Genomic DNA, 14,358 nt, shown 5'->3' with positions numbered 1-14,358 from the left:
CATAAAGCTGAGCCCCTCCCAGTTCATCTCAATGCTTTTCCATTGTGTGCGCTCCTAATTCTGCAATAGGAGTTTCTAACAGCATGGAGATAACCCGTGAAACAGCCTTTTGGTCTGTTGCATGCAGACTTCTGACAAGTGGAGAAGTGTGGCTCAATGATTAGAGCGGCAGACCCTGATGCAGAGGTCTAGCCCGGGACCAGGGTTCAATTCCCTGCCTCGGCGGGTCTTGGGCTAAAAAATTCCACGGACCTGATAATTCTCGCCTCGGTGCCATTCCAATCATGGAGTCCCACTCTGCAACTCTGGGCAATAGCTTGCTTAATCTCCACAACGGCCCCCACAACGCTAAGGATGCCTGGCCTCCACCTTGGGGGTGCCCAGGAGTGGACGCCTCACAGGGAAAGCCAGGATGGGTTCCACAGCGGTATTCGTACAAGTGCCGAGAGGCCTCCGGGTAGTCGTGCGCTATACAAGTATCCATACACACAAGTGTCCGTGCCTGTGCAGGTCCATCTACGTTGAATTTCTGTACTCAACAGGATTAATCTTGGTTTACAAATTGACAAGGGTAGCCGCAGGTACATCACACACCCCTCCATCTTTTATGACATCAAAGGGTTGACCACTCATCCCACCCTTAAGTCCTCTACAGCCTCCTATTTGTTGCTTGTGGTCTTAGAAAAGGGCAAGGAGTGGGAAATGCAGAGGGTAAATAATTTATTGGCCTGCAAATGCTTTCATGGTCCCTGAGAACAGGGCAGCTTGAGCAAAACCAGGCATACCAAAGGGTAGCCACTGATTGCCTCTGGCACCACCTTACTGACATTCATGCTCAAGAAGATTCTGCATAAAACTATAACATTACAACCAAAACCCTATATACAGTCAAAAGCAGCAAAACAAGAATAGTAGTTGGCCGAGTGTGAGTACTCGTACCACTGCAGTAAGATATGACCGTTAGAACATAAACTCAAAGAAAATAACTTGTTGATGCTGCATATAAATGTGTGCACTAGCAGTGTGCTGAGTGGATCAAAATGGAAGATTTAAACTTGGCCACATATCCCCTTCTAGAGGCTTGGTCAAGCCAGGATTCTCCACCTATTTCCTTGCAGAAAGAATGAAGTAGTCCAACAGATTTTTCTATGGCACAGGCATTGATGTATTCTTTGTTTTTCTCCTGAAAATTGGCCTGATTTTTCATGTGATGTTTTCTTACCATAGGAGCGCCTTATTGCACAGATCAAGATGGTGGTGAAGGTTCTATTCCTGTACATTCCACTCCCCATGTTCTGGGCCCTCTATGATCAACAGGTAACAGATTCTAAGTACCAGAACATTTTATGTTTGCTTCTGCTGAGGACAGGGTGACCACAGTTGCATGTATGATATTTCGGGTGCAATGAGTTTCAGTTACATAACCCCTATTCTGAGACAGCTTCACTGTGTTCATTTAAGAACCAGGATTAGAAATGTATTTGTCTTTCATATAAAGCAGCCCATCTGCAGGGTAGAGTAAGGCAACTGGAAACCCTAGGGCAGTGGTCTTCAAACTTTTTTGCTCCTCCCGCTCGCCCCCCCCCCCGTGAAAAACAAATCATTGGGCCCCTGCAGTATTTTTCCCAATTATGCCATTAACAATGCAATGAGATACATGATTGCCAAACAGACTATTCTGGTGAGGAAGCCTTTACTTATGAGTAAACGTATCCACAGTTTGATTATCGGAAATGGGGGCGGGGAGGTTTGAAGAATATTTGGAGTCCCTACCCTTTTGACACATACTCCCAGCCATAATATAAATGGCAAAATATGCTAGTGATGGCCCATTACAGAGCAGCTTACTGACGCTCATCCCCCCAACTCAAACCACTGTTATCAGCATAAAGCTTCTTTTGACAAATGCCTCGCGCCCTCCATGGGATCACTCGAGGCCCCCCTAGGGGACTGGCCCCCCAGTTTGAAGACCCATGCCCTAGGAGTTTATACAGTAAGCTAATCTTCGGAAAACTCCAAGATTCAACAACACCAAGATCTTGCCCCAACGTTTTTCTAGCTTGATCCCAAAGACCAGAAATGTTCTTCCTTTAGAGTTGCGCCTCTCATCTCCTCTGTTGACTGTTTTCTAGGTTATTTGTCAGAATGAAATTGGCACCGGCCTACTATTGCTTTTGGCCATTTTTATCTCCGTACATTTCACGTAGAGATGAGTTTGAAGTTGAGTTTTAGGATTCAGGATGTGTTTTAGTACATACCCTTTGAATTGTATTGGTCTCTCTTGATTTTTATGAGGTCCAGTAGTCTGATACCCTGTGATACAATTTGTGCCAAATAAAACTGAAATTTAACTAAAACAGATCAGCTAGTTAAATCTAGATCAAGTCAAAGAAGTTTAACCAAACATGTTGGATCCAGTCATCATTCTGTCATAGTCACGGGCTTGAGCTGAACCTGTTGCAGTGAGCTGGCAACATGGCTTATAGCATGGCTCAGCAAAGTACTTGCCTCTGATATCTGCCTGTGGCCTGTAAATCACTGGCGTGAATTATGACAAAGTCATCTTAGACGTTCATGCTCCCAAAGTTAATACACTGATCACCATTACCTTGAGGATCAGTAACACTGATTGTTTAAAGTGCTTACAAAGAGTAATGCTACATTGTACAGCAATGTATAAAAACAAGTTTTATTAGCACTCTTTTGTATTAACTGGGCACAACTGAAGCATTACCACCAGATCTATGCATTAAACCATGTCTGCCACCAGCTAATTAGATTTTTCATTGGTCTGATTCATTAAGAATAGATGGTTATGTCTAAATTTATGCAACCTCTTCTTTAGTTGCAAAGAACAAATCATCAGAATTGGTACCACACAGTGCTCTGCACCATGATAAATTAGTAAAAAGAGAAGGAACCCCATTATCATCACTTAGAAGCAATGTTAAAATCTGTTGCTGCTTCATAAAATGGCAAAGTAAATGTTTTTCTAATGAAATAACAGCTGCCTTGCATTAGGTGAGTCTTATTGCGTGTCTATTAATTGCATGTATTATTTTTACCAAATATTCTGAAACATATTGTGAATAAATCTTTGGTGGATATATTTACAATGAATTTAGGATTGATTTAGGTATTGCACCAAGTGTTCCAAGAAATTGATAGTATTATCAAATATTTTGAAACATATTGAGAATAAATCTTAGGTGGATACATTTACAATGAATTTAGGACTGATTTAGGTACTCACCAAGTGTTCCAAGAAATTGTTTGTATTATCAAATACTCTGAAACATATTGTGAATAAATCTTTGGTGGACACATTTACAATGAATTTAGGACTGATTTAGGTATTGCACCAAATGTTCCAAGAAATTGATAGTAGAAATCCAGAATCCATCTGGAAAAATTTGCCGCATGAAAATGAGCAAGCTTGTGGTAATACCATACAACTCTGAATATTGGGAAAAGATATCAGGAATTCAAATATGCTTATCAGGTAGGATGTAGTAAAAGGCATTGTAAAATGCCGAGGGCAAAGAAACAAGCTCCTTTGGCCAAAGCACCATGGAAAGATGAGCAATGGTGATGATAGAGACATAGAACCAGAAAAAAGGAAGAGCTCCAGCCAAACTAACCTTCAGGCAGCCCTCACCAAGCTAAGAGCTAGTAGTAGATGCTGAAAGGAGGATTAAGTAATTCAAATGGAGGCCAAAGAGCAACACGAATAAGCAAAATGATTCAATTAATCCGCTGGACGATGAATTTGTGACTATAACGGTGAAAACCAAGGTGATTAAAAAGAAAAACAAGGAAAGCAGAATTTCCAGAATTTATAGGCGTATGGATAAAGAGTGTTGGCCAAAAGAATTGAATCCAGGGCAAATTGTGCAATGCAGAACCAAATTAGAATCGTGGGCCTAGTCGAAGCTGTGGAAGGGGATGACCTGATGCATTTCATAATGACCCAGATATTCAAAGATCCTGGCTTCAATTTAGAGATGGATGTCCTCCATGTTAAGATTGTGTGGGCAACACAGAGCAATGAGAAGTTTGGCAGGGGCAGCAAAAAATCCTTGTTGATGCCATGAAGAACAATTCTGTAATGAATGAAGATCTGCACAGAACTGGCATCTTCCATGAGCTGAAATTAAGGGCAAAAAGTGCAAGTGCCTCAATGAGCTAAATAAGCAATTCACTTTCAAGGTAGTGAAGATGGTTTGCTGCAAAATGGCACAGCTAGGAGTGACTTGGCAAGATGACAAAATGTACTTGGTACGATGCCAGAAAAGGGTGGGCATCTTGTTGGAGATGCAATGTTAGAGACAGAAGGCCAAAGAAGGAAGGGGCAAGCCTCTAAAGTCAGGCAAAGGTTACGATATACTGAGTGATCCCGTTGGCAAGTTGCTGTGCAGTATGTTGTATAGAAAACTGATGAAATCAAGGATATTATTGTTAGGGCTCTGTTGATTGCCTGACCACAATAGGGCAGGAGAAGTGCCTACCTATCCATTATGTAGGGTTACGTTTTTGTTTAAAGTGGGCAATCTGTGTGCTCCTCCAATAGTAGTGTTAAAGAGGACATCTTTAGGGTATCCAAGAGACTTAAATAGTGTGTTTGTTTTAAAAGGGGATCCCCTTCCAATCTGGGTATATTTCTCATTTGAGTATTGCAATAAAGGTAGTGTTAACAATAGACACAGGTTATCTCATACCTCTCTTGGAGGTATGGTTTTGATTTTTCAGTTTGTAGGTAAGGCCATAGTGTATTTCTCCTGCATCTCAAATTCTTATGTCCTCTATTTTCTTGAAGGGCTCCAGATGGACTTTGCAAGCCACCACAATGGACGGAAACTTTGTGAGTGTTGTTCTTGTTTCGTTTCGTAATTACTTTGCTAACTGCACAATAATGACATTTTTTATTTTTTATTTATTTAATGAGTTTTATATAGCGCTGGCTAGACCCGTAGGTATCAGAGCGCTTTACATTAGGTTACACAATGTTACAAGAATGATAACAATAACACGTTTCATCAAGTTTAAGCAAAACATTTAAAGAGGAAGGAAGGTGTGCCAAATAAAGTTGAGAGGGGGAAGGGGGAAGTGAGAAGAGAGAATAAGAGGGAAATGACAGTAGGAGAGACGAAGGGAAGTCTGCCCAATGACCGACTGGGTAGGTGACGGTAGCGGAGGGAATCCACAGCCCGTCTCCCCTATAGCTATCAAGTAGCTCCATCGGGCATCGGTCAGATAGGACATTAAATCAACTGATCCTTTATTCAGATGCTCTAAATCTTTTGATACACTAAGAATGTTCATTAGCTGTTTGCAAGCTAACTAGATAAATCGAACCTTTATAAATTGAATCTTATATATTCTCTAAAATAAACTGATAGCATTTTACTAGAATGTTTTTAACTACTCTAATGCTGTAGTTGGTATTTTCAAATTACGAAAATTATGTACCTTTATATGTTTTTCGTTAAACCGAAAATGAGCACATATCTTAAACGAAAGATAAGATTACTACTTCTCTCTTTCATTCATTATTACTTGTATTTCACTTTTCCAGGGAGCTATTACCATACAGCCTGATCAGATGCAGGTAAGCGCCAAAGTTACGTGATCTAAGGTTTGCATTCTCTTCAGGAGGTTGTGTTTAGATGTTCAATAATTGCATGTCACTTTACTACTCACAACAGACGGTGAACCCCATCCTGATCCTCATACTTGTCCCGATTGTGGATGGCTGCCTTTATCCCTTGATCAGAAAATGCAAGCTCAACTTCACGTAAGTCTTGCTAAACTAGGGGTATCGGGTGGGGCTGGATCGATGCCAGACTTTAAAGATGTCCATTTACAATAAATGTACATACAACAAATCTAAAAGAAACAGATTTCCGCAATCAGTTCTCATTGCAACACGGATGGCACCTTTGGCACCCCTGTGATCAGTGCCCTATAAAATCCAGTGGAGGACCCTAGGCAGTCGAAATTTCTGGTCGCCTCTCATGAATTATCTCCTAATACCCAATGCACCAGATTGTTTTACAAACTGACAGCTGCCAGAAGATGAGCTTTTAAGAGACAAACTGACATGTGAATTTGATGTCTTTGGTTTATGTACTTTTAGTTGTTATTGGGTACATTTGGGTACACAATTAATACAGTGTTTCTCTATAGAGGCTTTAATGTAAAGTTTTGTTTCTTTGAGTTGATTTATATTTTTCTATATTTTGGAAACAACCTTTAAGAAAGCTTGATTGTAATTTTCTTTCAAGATCAATTCAATATTATTTTGATGCATTGTTGCGGGGCCCTTAAAAGGAGTGCCCCTAGGCCCTTGTCTACTTTGCCTATTTTTTATGCCGTAACTGCCTATGATGAACAGAAGCCTCAGACAGGTCTGCAAGGGCTGGACTTGTAAGTATCATACTCTAGGCTTAAACAATGTACAGGCAGTGTTTGTATATGGCATCTCATACAGACATAAACAACAACTTTAGCTTTGTATCATTCACAGGTCTACTTCATTAGTTTGGAAAGTCAAAGTACCTGTATGCCTCAAAGGTTGGAAATAAAAAAACATGTGGACACCTAAAATTGTGGAAACCGGTGCTTGCATACCAGAAACATATTTCAGTAAAGTCAGAAGCATTTAGGACCAGTTGAGGACACCCCGGGTTTTACATACTTCTGCTGACCACCTTCTCACTCAACAGGCCAGTACTACAGCGACTTTACGCGGTGCTTTTTGTTTTAGCAGCTTAAGGTCTAGTTTCAGAGACCTGTTGCACTGCTTAGACCACCCAATTGAAACCTGAATTTTCTACCTGTCATTGTGACACATTCCTTACTCCAGTGTTGCCTACTGGATGGGAAGGAAACAATTTGCAAAAAAGTGGAATTTCAGCAATTACGAGAACCAGTACTTCTGAAGGGATTTAAGGATGATGACTTCATATTTTGAGCATAGACAAATGGTAACACAATTTTTTCAGGGAAAATTATCCCTTCAATATCAGGCTTATGATACAAGAAGCATTACTGGTAAATTTGCATAAAAGTGTATCCGGCTTTAAGTTGCCCTTGGTGGAAAACCCATAGGCTTCTTTTTAATACACTCTGAGATCACAGTATTACTAATGCAGCACTACAACAATTCCATTTCTGACTAGGAGTTCAGCATTGTAAACTGACATGGGAATATGCCACCACAGGGACAGAACAGTGCCCGTCTTTTGTCACTATGACTTCAAGCCAGGGTACCACCAAAATCTATCTAATACTTTCCTCTTCCATCTCAACCACTATTTGGAGGGTGCAACGACGTAGATACAACTTAGACTGCAAAGTACACCCCTGCAGACAAAAGTTTCCCAAATGAAACATGTGACTGGTAAGCATAAGCACAGCATAACTCACTGCTTTCTATGGAAGTCATTATGATACATTAAATAGTAACTATTCCCGAAGTATCACAAAAGGATGAGTTAATCAATTACAGAAACATTTGAGTCAAACAGGGAAGCATCTGACTCTGTAGGTGACTACTCAAGGAATAATGACAACGACTCCCTCGAGTTGGCAGTAAAAATAAAGGGCTTGGAAAAGACAATAGTCATGACCTGCTTCTGAGAAGACTATTAAAATTAAACATGGAAGCATATCCCCCTCCCCCCCCACCCCCGCCGGTGGATTGTGCCTAAAGGATATGTGCCAGTTTTTTTCAAAAGATAGATGCCATTTTACAAACCTACCTCACATTCTAGGATTAACAAACTGCACCAAAAAGATAGAATTATCATACCTTCAACCAACTTGAGTGTGAAGTTATAGATAAGTTAAATCACTGAGAACCTCAGTTCGGCTTGAAGGCTTGCTACAACTCCAATATAAATGTCGAAGTGGCATAGACGCTTATCATTTCACAAACATGTGACTATTTCTTTTTAATCATAATGCAAGTTTTTATATGCCATAAAATGAGTAGTTTGGTGTATGGGTCTGCACTTATTTTTTGGAATGAGTGAGCACGTAAGACTGCAGGGAAAATATTGGTTATAGAAGTGTTCTGGTAAGGGTGGCCTAAATAGGTTTTTTATAAACATTTTTATCAAACTTTGAAACTTATGTATGATAAAATTTGATGTTGTGAAACACAATTCATACAAACCTGAAATTGGTGAATAAAAAATAAAAATTATGGTAAGTGCTTATGCCGTAAAGGCTCAATTCCACAGAAGGATATACTAGAGTTTCTTGGTATATCTTTTATATGTTTGTTATATCAATAAGGTTTTGAATACTAGATTAGGTAGAGGTTACATGAGTTTGTATTTCAATTAATAAGGGTGTCATGATACATTCACATAAAAAAGAAGTGGTAATTAACATTAAGTGATCTCATACATGCCTCATCTTTACTCAGAGATTATTGTGTTAAAATAATAGAAGTTGTAGTACATGTTGTATATGTGATGCCCTGTTCTTTTTAACTCAGGACCTAACTTTGTTATATATTGTCTCCAATAATATTAGTCATCATGCCAGATAGTGAGGCTGATCAATGGAAAAGCTGGTAGACTTGAGCAGTGATGTTCAGCCCTTGTCTCTCATAATGATGGTGGCAATTCAATGGTCCACTGCCTCCCGGCCACCTCCACCACCTCTTCCAACTCCACGGACTGCCCTTGCCAGACGCACCATCTTAAAATCCACCCGCATCATCTACAAATCCATCACAACCAGAACCCCTGCATATCTAGCTGACAAGCTCACCATCTCTGGTGGTGCTTGACACAACGGTACTCAAGGCGCCATCAGATTAGAGACAAAGAATTGGAAAATAGAAAAGCACATGGAGAGAGGCACCTTAATGTAGCATAATGTGTCACGTTCTTAAGCAGTGTTAGTTCTCTATTTGGCACTTTAACACATTAATAATGCCTGGGAAAATGTTTCGCCTCTTTAGTACCAGTTTAACACATAAATACAACAATGAGCAACCAAAGAGTGACCAGTTAACTTTTGCAAAGGGTCTCTCACTTAACTGCACCATGTGTAGCACTTTGGTTAGTAACTTTCCATCAATATGAGTTGGAAACACATTTTTGTTTAAATCCTCTCCATCTATCAGCCAGGATCTTTAATAGCATTCCAATATCCATCAGGACTTCCTCAACCCTGATTCAATTTTGGAAAGAGTTGAAGACACATAGCTTTAAAGAGCACAACATTATGTTGCAGTAACTCTCCGCATTCACTCTAAGAAACCAGCACCTCCCCCAAGCACACATTGACTGTTTATTTGCATTTGAATGTGTGCCACACTGTACCACCTTTCAGCTAGGTTTCCAATATATAAAGACCACATAGATACATACATAGTAGCCAAAGTGGAAGTGGGCCCAATGCGGAAAGTGTGTAGCAAAGTGCCAAGATACATTTGCAAAACCAAAGGGGGTCTTAGTACAGGTTTTTTGAAAGCACAGTCAACTGATAAATCTGGCATCAGACTTGTAAATAATGAGATTAACCTTTTTTTTTTATTAAATGGTCAGTGGTGTACCGCCATGCAGTACACCTCAGTTTAATGTAAAGGAAAGCATTAGATTTGGAAATTAACAAAATAAACTCTGCCATGGCAAAATTTCTACATTTTTGTCTAGGCCCCTGAAGAAGATTACTGTTGGAATGTTCCTTGCAGCACTGGCGTTCATTGCGGCTGCCCTGGTACAAATTGAAATTGATGTAAGTTACCAAAGTCCAACAAAAAATGTTGTTCTAAAATTTTTTAACTGTTTAGGAGCACACACAATCCACTTTGCTGCCTTGAATCCTAAGCACACTTGGCTAATAGTGATCACTGATATCTACTTGTAAACTGCTCTTTTTAACACTTATTAATGAATGACACTCTGGCAGATACACCGCAATGCTTGCAAAACTCCTTTTTTTTTTTTAAAGATAAGCTACTTGTCATTGAGAGATGGTCACTGTTTCACACAGTCAAATACTTTTCATTATGAAACTCACAGGCCCTGTTTATGATCCAGTGTCAGCGGACTGTTATTATTTTGTGCAATCCAGTCCTGTTCACCGATTGTTGGTAACTGCATTATTATTCGTTGAAGTATTAATGTTAACAGTATTGATGTGCATAAGTAAACTCTGTACACTCTCTATACTCTATATTCCCACCAATATCTTTGCACTGACACATAACTTTGATGACGTAACGACACAAAATGGAGTATTACGTCATAGTTTTACTAATGTAATATGTAATCCAATACGGTGTTTCACATAACAGCCACATTATAGCAAATATATATGGAAAACACAGACCACAAAAGACATAAAAACTCCATTAAGAATCATTTTGTTCTTCTTGACTATACTCAGCTCATTCTGGATCTTGCCCAAGATTAGACAGCCTAGAATACATTTTCAGAACTTGCCTTTCTCTTTAACATACAGATCTACCTGTGTACCTCATATACCTGATTCTCTGTCTAGAACCTAGAAGTAACAGACAACTTTTTAATGACCATTAATAATAGACCTTCTCTGTCATTCTACTTTTATGGTTAGGGCAACGAGTACTGTAGCTATATTCATGCTTCAAATCTATCTGACTATCATTTTTATGACTTGGCTACATTTAACACATGAAATTATTTGGATATAGAGATTTAGCAATCACATTATTTTTGCTTCTTTAGCTATTTCCAGTGAATTTTCCACTGTGAGACTTTACCAGTTCACCACAATTTCATATGTATTTTCCCATGTTCCCAGTTGCCTACATATATTATTTTTCATGTGTATGCAAATTCTATTTTTAGTGACAAAAATGGTTCTCTCACTGAGGTTACATATTTTGTAAAAACTTGATATGTATTGTTTTTTGGGTTAGCAAACAAATAGTTTTATATTTTATTCAACAACCTTTGTTTTGAAAAAGCCCAAGCTGTAATAATAGGCCCAAGCATAATGAGTGAAATACAAGTGAGCAAATCAGCAACATATGATCATACAGACTATTGGATCAAGCACAAAAAATGAAATTAAAGTAAGCAATGAATTCCTAAACTATGAGCCTTTTCATCCTTGTTTACAAAAGCAAACAACAGGACACAATATACCAGTATTACAGGGGTGTACTCTACCCATACCCTTCAATATTGTTCTATGTTCTGGGTAGTAAGGTCATTCCTAGTCCAGGTAGCACGGGCACCACAAGGACAATGCTATTAAGCATTAGGCAATGAGTCTAAGGATTCAGCAACTTAGGTCATTCATTCACCCCACATTATTATCAGATATGGCTGAGTACTTAGCCAAAACAGTCTTATTTCTATTAGTTAGATTTATCCAACAAATTCCTGACTTATCCTTGGTAATTTGACATAAGCAGTAAGACCTTCCTCAGAGAAAAGTGGATCTGATAAACAAGCAAGAACATCAAAACAGCTTTATCATTAGGAAATAATTCATTTAAAAAGGCAAAACCTATTGCAATAAACATATATGAACCAGGTGTACTGGTCAGGAGGTACAAAAAACTGTCTGAAAAGGAACAATGGGAAATCACTATAAATCATCGGGGTGCTGGTCACAATATTTCAAGAGTAAAATGACACCAAAATGAAGAAAATTGGATGTGGGATTCAGAAAGTATTAAAAAATAAAATGGGAAATTATTGTCAAAGCAAATTAATGGGGTGCAATTCACTAGAACCCAGGTATCCTTGGAGGCTGACCAGTGATGGAGTGAGATAGGACACAATCAACTGAGTCCCCCTGATCAATAAATATGGAAGACTGATACTGAGTCACCCTTTGCCGGCGGACATGTGATGTAACTTGGTTACAGAACAATTTGGTGATTTGTCCCAGTAAATGTTTTACCTTTAGACTTAAAAATCTTTCCGAAGATTAAACATCTTCTGCAGGACGTTTGGAAGCTGCACCCTAATATGGCTTCATGAGGTAGGATACAAATCTTATGGGATCCCACAGAAATCTCAGACTTCACATCAAAAGATCCAATTGGAACAAATGTAGAAAATGTAGCCATTCAGGTGGCATATCTTTGGGAAGCTTTGGCATCTTGTCTTGGATCCTCTTAAGATGAACATTTTATGAGCCACAACGTTTAGGAAAGGTTCTGTAACTTTTTCCATGAAGGTTCATACGCCTCTGTTCCTTCAGAAACGCCTTCTTGGACATCAAGCCATGGATTCACAATGGAGAAAGGCCTTTCAGAACTTCATGTTACAACCGATTCTTGAGTTTCCTCTGCAGAAGTGCAAACTTTCTCCATCCACAGAGCTTTCTGGGCCTTTTTCAGAGCCTTCTCCACTCTCTAGACAGAGGGGAGAAGGTTCACGTAGGCTGGCTAATTAAATGACCAAAAACCAACAGTCTACTGGATCTCTACCAGGCGGACACTTCAACATAGATGTTTCAACAAGCAAGGAGGCTCCCTGGAAATGACTTGGATCCACTCCTCTAAACATTTACATCAGTAGGAGGCTATGTTCTGACTGCAGCCCTCTAGTTTAAGAGATTCAACATTAAGCTGGGGATAATTCTTTCCAAAGTCATCTATCTGACAGATGGAAATTATTCTAGCCAGGTTATACAATGTTTCTGACAAACTTTTAACAGAGTGTGACCTTCTTCCTGTTTCAGAATAGTGCATGAATGAAACAGCTATCCCAGATCTCTGTGTGCTACCACATAGATGGCAGTTCCATTCTTTCTTCAAACTCTTCTCCTGCTCCCCCCAGTCTCCTTCCAGGCCCAGTCCACTTCCGCTTTCAAATGATCAAATTAAACCAGTGCCTTTTTAGAAAACATTTGCTCCCCATCACATGCTGGGCAGGCTCCTCTGTGGCTGGGAAGTACCTTCCGCCAAAGAGAGAAAATGGAATACCTGAAGTTGACGTGAAGATATGGCCCGAATGTGTCTTCTTGAAGCCTATTCTAATGCAAAGCCTGTAAAACAGGGTAGCTGTCCTGAAGCTCCAGAAGTAACGAGTTATAAAGTTGGACAATTATGTGAAAGCCACATAGGGTTGTGTCAAGAAAAACCAAGTATGCCCTTTTCAAATACAAGGTAGATCAGATAAAAGCAGCCAAGGTGTCTATATATAAAAAGATACATAAGGAATGTAGGTGACCAAAATCGTATATATCACCATTAATTTTCTCAAATGTATTTATCTGCACACTATGAGTTTGCTGTACCTTCTAAACAAAAGTTAAAAAAACAGAGGTAAACCAATATGTTGTAATTGAAAACACAAGTAGTGTAATTAGGCAGTGTAGTAGCCTATTGTGGGATGCATTGATGTAACTCATTTGCTTGGATTTGCCCTTTCAGATTGGCACCACTGGGGCTTGCGGTCCCCATTGCAGCACACAACACAGTAGTAAGGGAACATAAGTCCCCTCACTTCTTTTAACACCAGCAATTATGTACTTGGGGAGAGGGCCAGTGTCCAGGGCCAGACTGGCCTTAGTGGGCACCAGGCGTTTTCCCAGTGGGCCGGAAGGGTGGGGGCTGGTTTTCGAGCAGTGGGGGCCGGTTTTGTCACTAGGGGCCGGTTTTGCAGCAGTGCTGTAATATCAGACCCCAATAACAAATGAGGCAGCACTGCTAAAGGGGCAGCAGTGCTGCTTCTCACCACCAACCCCCCGGCCGATCCAGCAGAATTGCCAGGGCTGGTTTGTGTTCCCAGTCCAGCTCTGCCAGTGTCAGTGGGATTATATAAAAATATAGAAACTGTAATCAAGAAATACATCAATTTCAGACCAATTATGGTCATTGTTTTTATTTAAAGATGATAATTTAGGAATAATTTGTAGTATGAGGGTTGTGCAACATCTTGACAAGCGCCTAATTTAATGACAAAGGTAAAGAGGATTAAGAAAAAGTATAGGAAATAGCGGAAAGCAAGACAGTTTTAACAAAATTAAATCGTTTGCTCTGTGCAGAGTTTGTATAAAGTCCATCATTATCAACAGTGTAGAATTAAACAGTCATGATGTTAACTACTAAAAGGATTGCCAGTGGTGGCATTGTGGGTTAAACATTGTGGGTTAAACAAGTCACCTATACATTTCGAAAAAAACAGAACAGGAACTACACAAAAACACTGCTTGGTCAGTTACTAGAGACATTTTATCACAATGAAGATAGATCCTTGTAAATTCTTCACTGTGCTTATATTGTCTATGTACATTTTGGTCCATGGGTATGCTTTTAGAGTCATTTTCAATATAGAGATATTCTGTGTGGTACATTCAGAGATAAATAACCACTATGAAATGCAACCTCAT

The 14,358-nt window shown here is 39.5% G+C and overlaps 1 protein-coding gene across 2 annotated transcripts in view; it reads left to right on the top strand.

The window, feature by feature from the left end:
- Nucleotides 1-14,358, top strand: part of SLC15A1 (solute carrier family 15 member 1) — a 118,254-nt gene that overhangs the window by 67,998 nt on the left and 35,898 nt on the right. For both annotated transcript variants that reach the window (XM_085622114.1, XM_085622115.1), the window contains exons 10-14: nucleotides 1,228-1,317; nucleotides 4,817-4,861; nucleotides 5,576-5,608; nucleotides 5,706-5,794; nucleotides 9,675-9,756. In XM_085622114.1, coding sequence (XP_085478240.1) covers nucleotides 1,228-1,317; nucleotides 4,817-4,861; nucleotides 5,576-5,608; nucleotides 5,706-5,794; nucleotides 9,675-9,756 — 339 coding nt within the window. The remainder of the gene's footprint in view (nucleotides 1-1,227; nucleotides 1,318-4,816; nucleotides 4,862-5,575; nucleotides 5,609-5,705; nucleotides 5,795-9,674; nucleotides 9,757-14,358) is intronic.

The sequence above is a fragment of the Triturus cristatus genome, chromosome 8 (assembly GCF_964204655.1).
Source record: "Triturus cristatus chromosome 8, aTriCri1.1, whole genome shotgun sequence".
Classification (NCBI taxonomy): Eukaryota; Metazoa; Chordata; class Amphibia; order Caudata; family Salamandridae; genus Triturus; species Triturus cristatus.
This window is presented reverse-complemented; position numbering and strand designations above follow the sequence as displayed.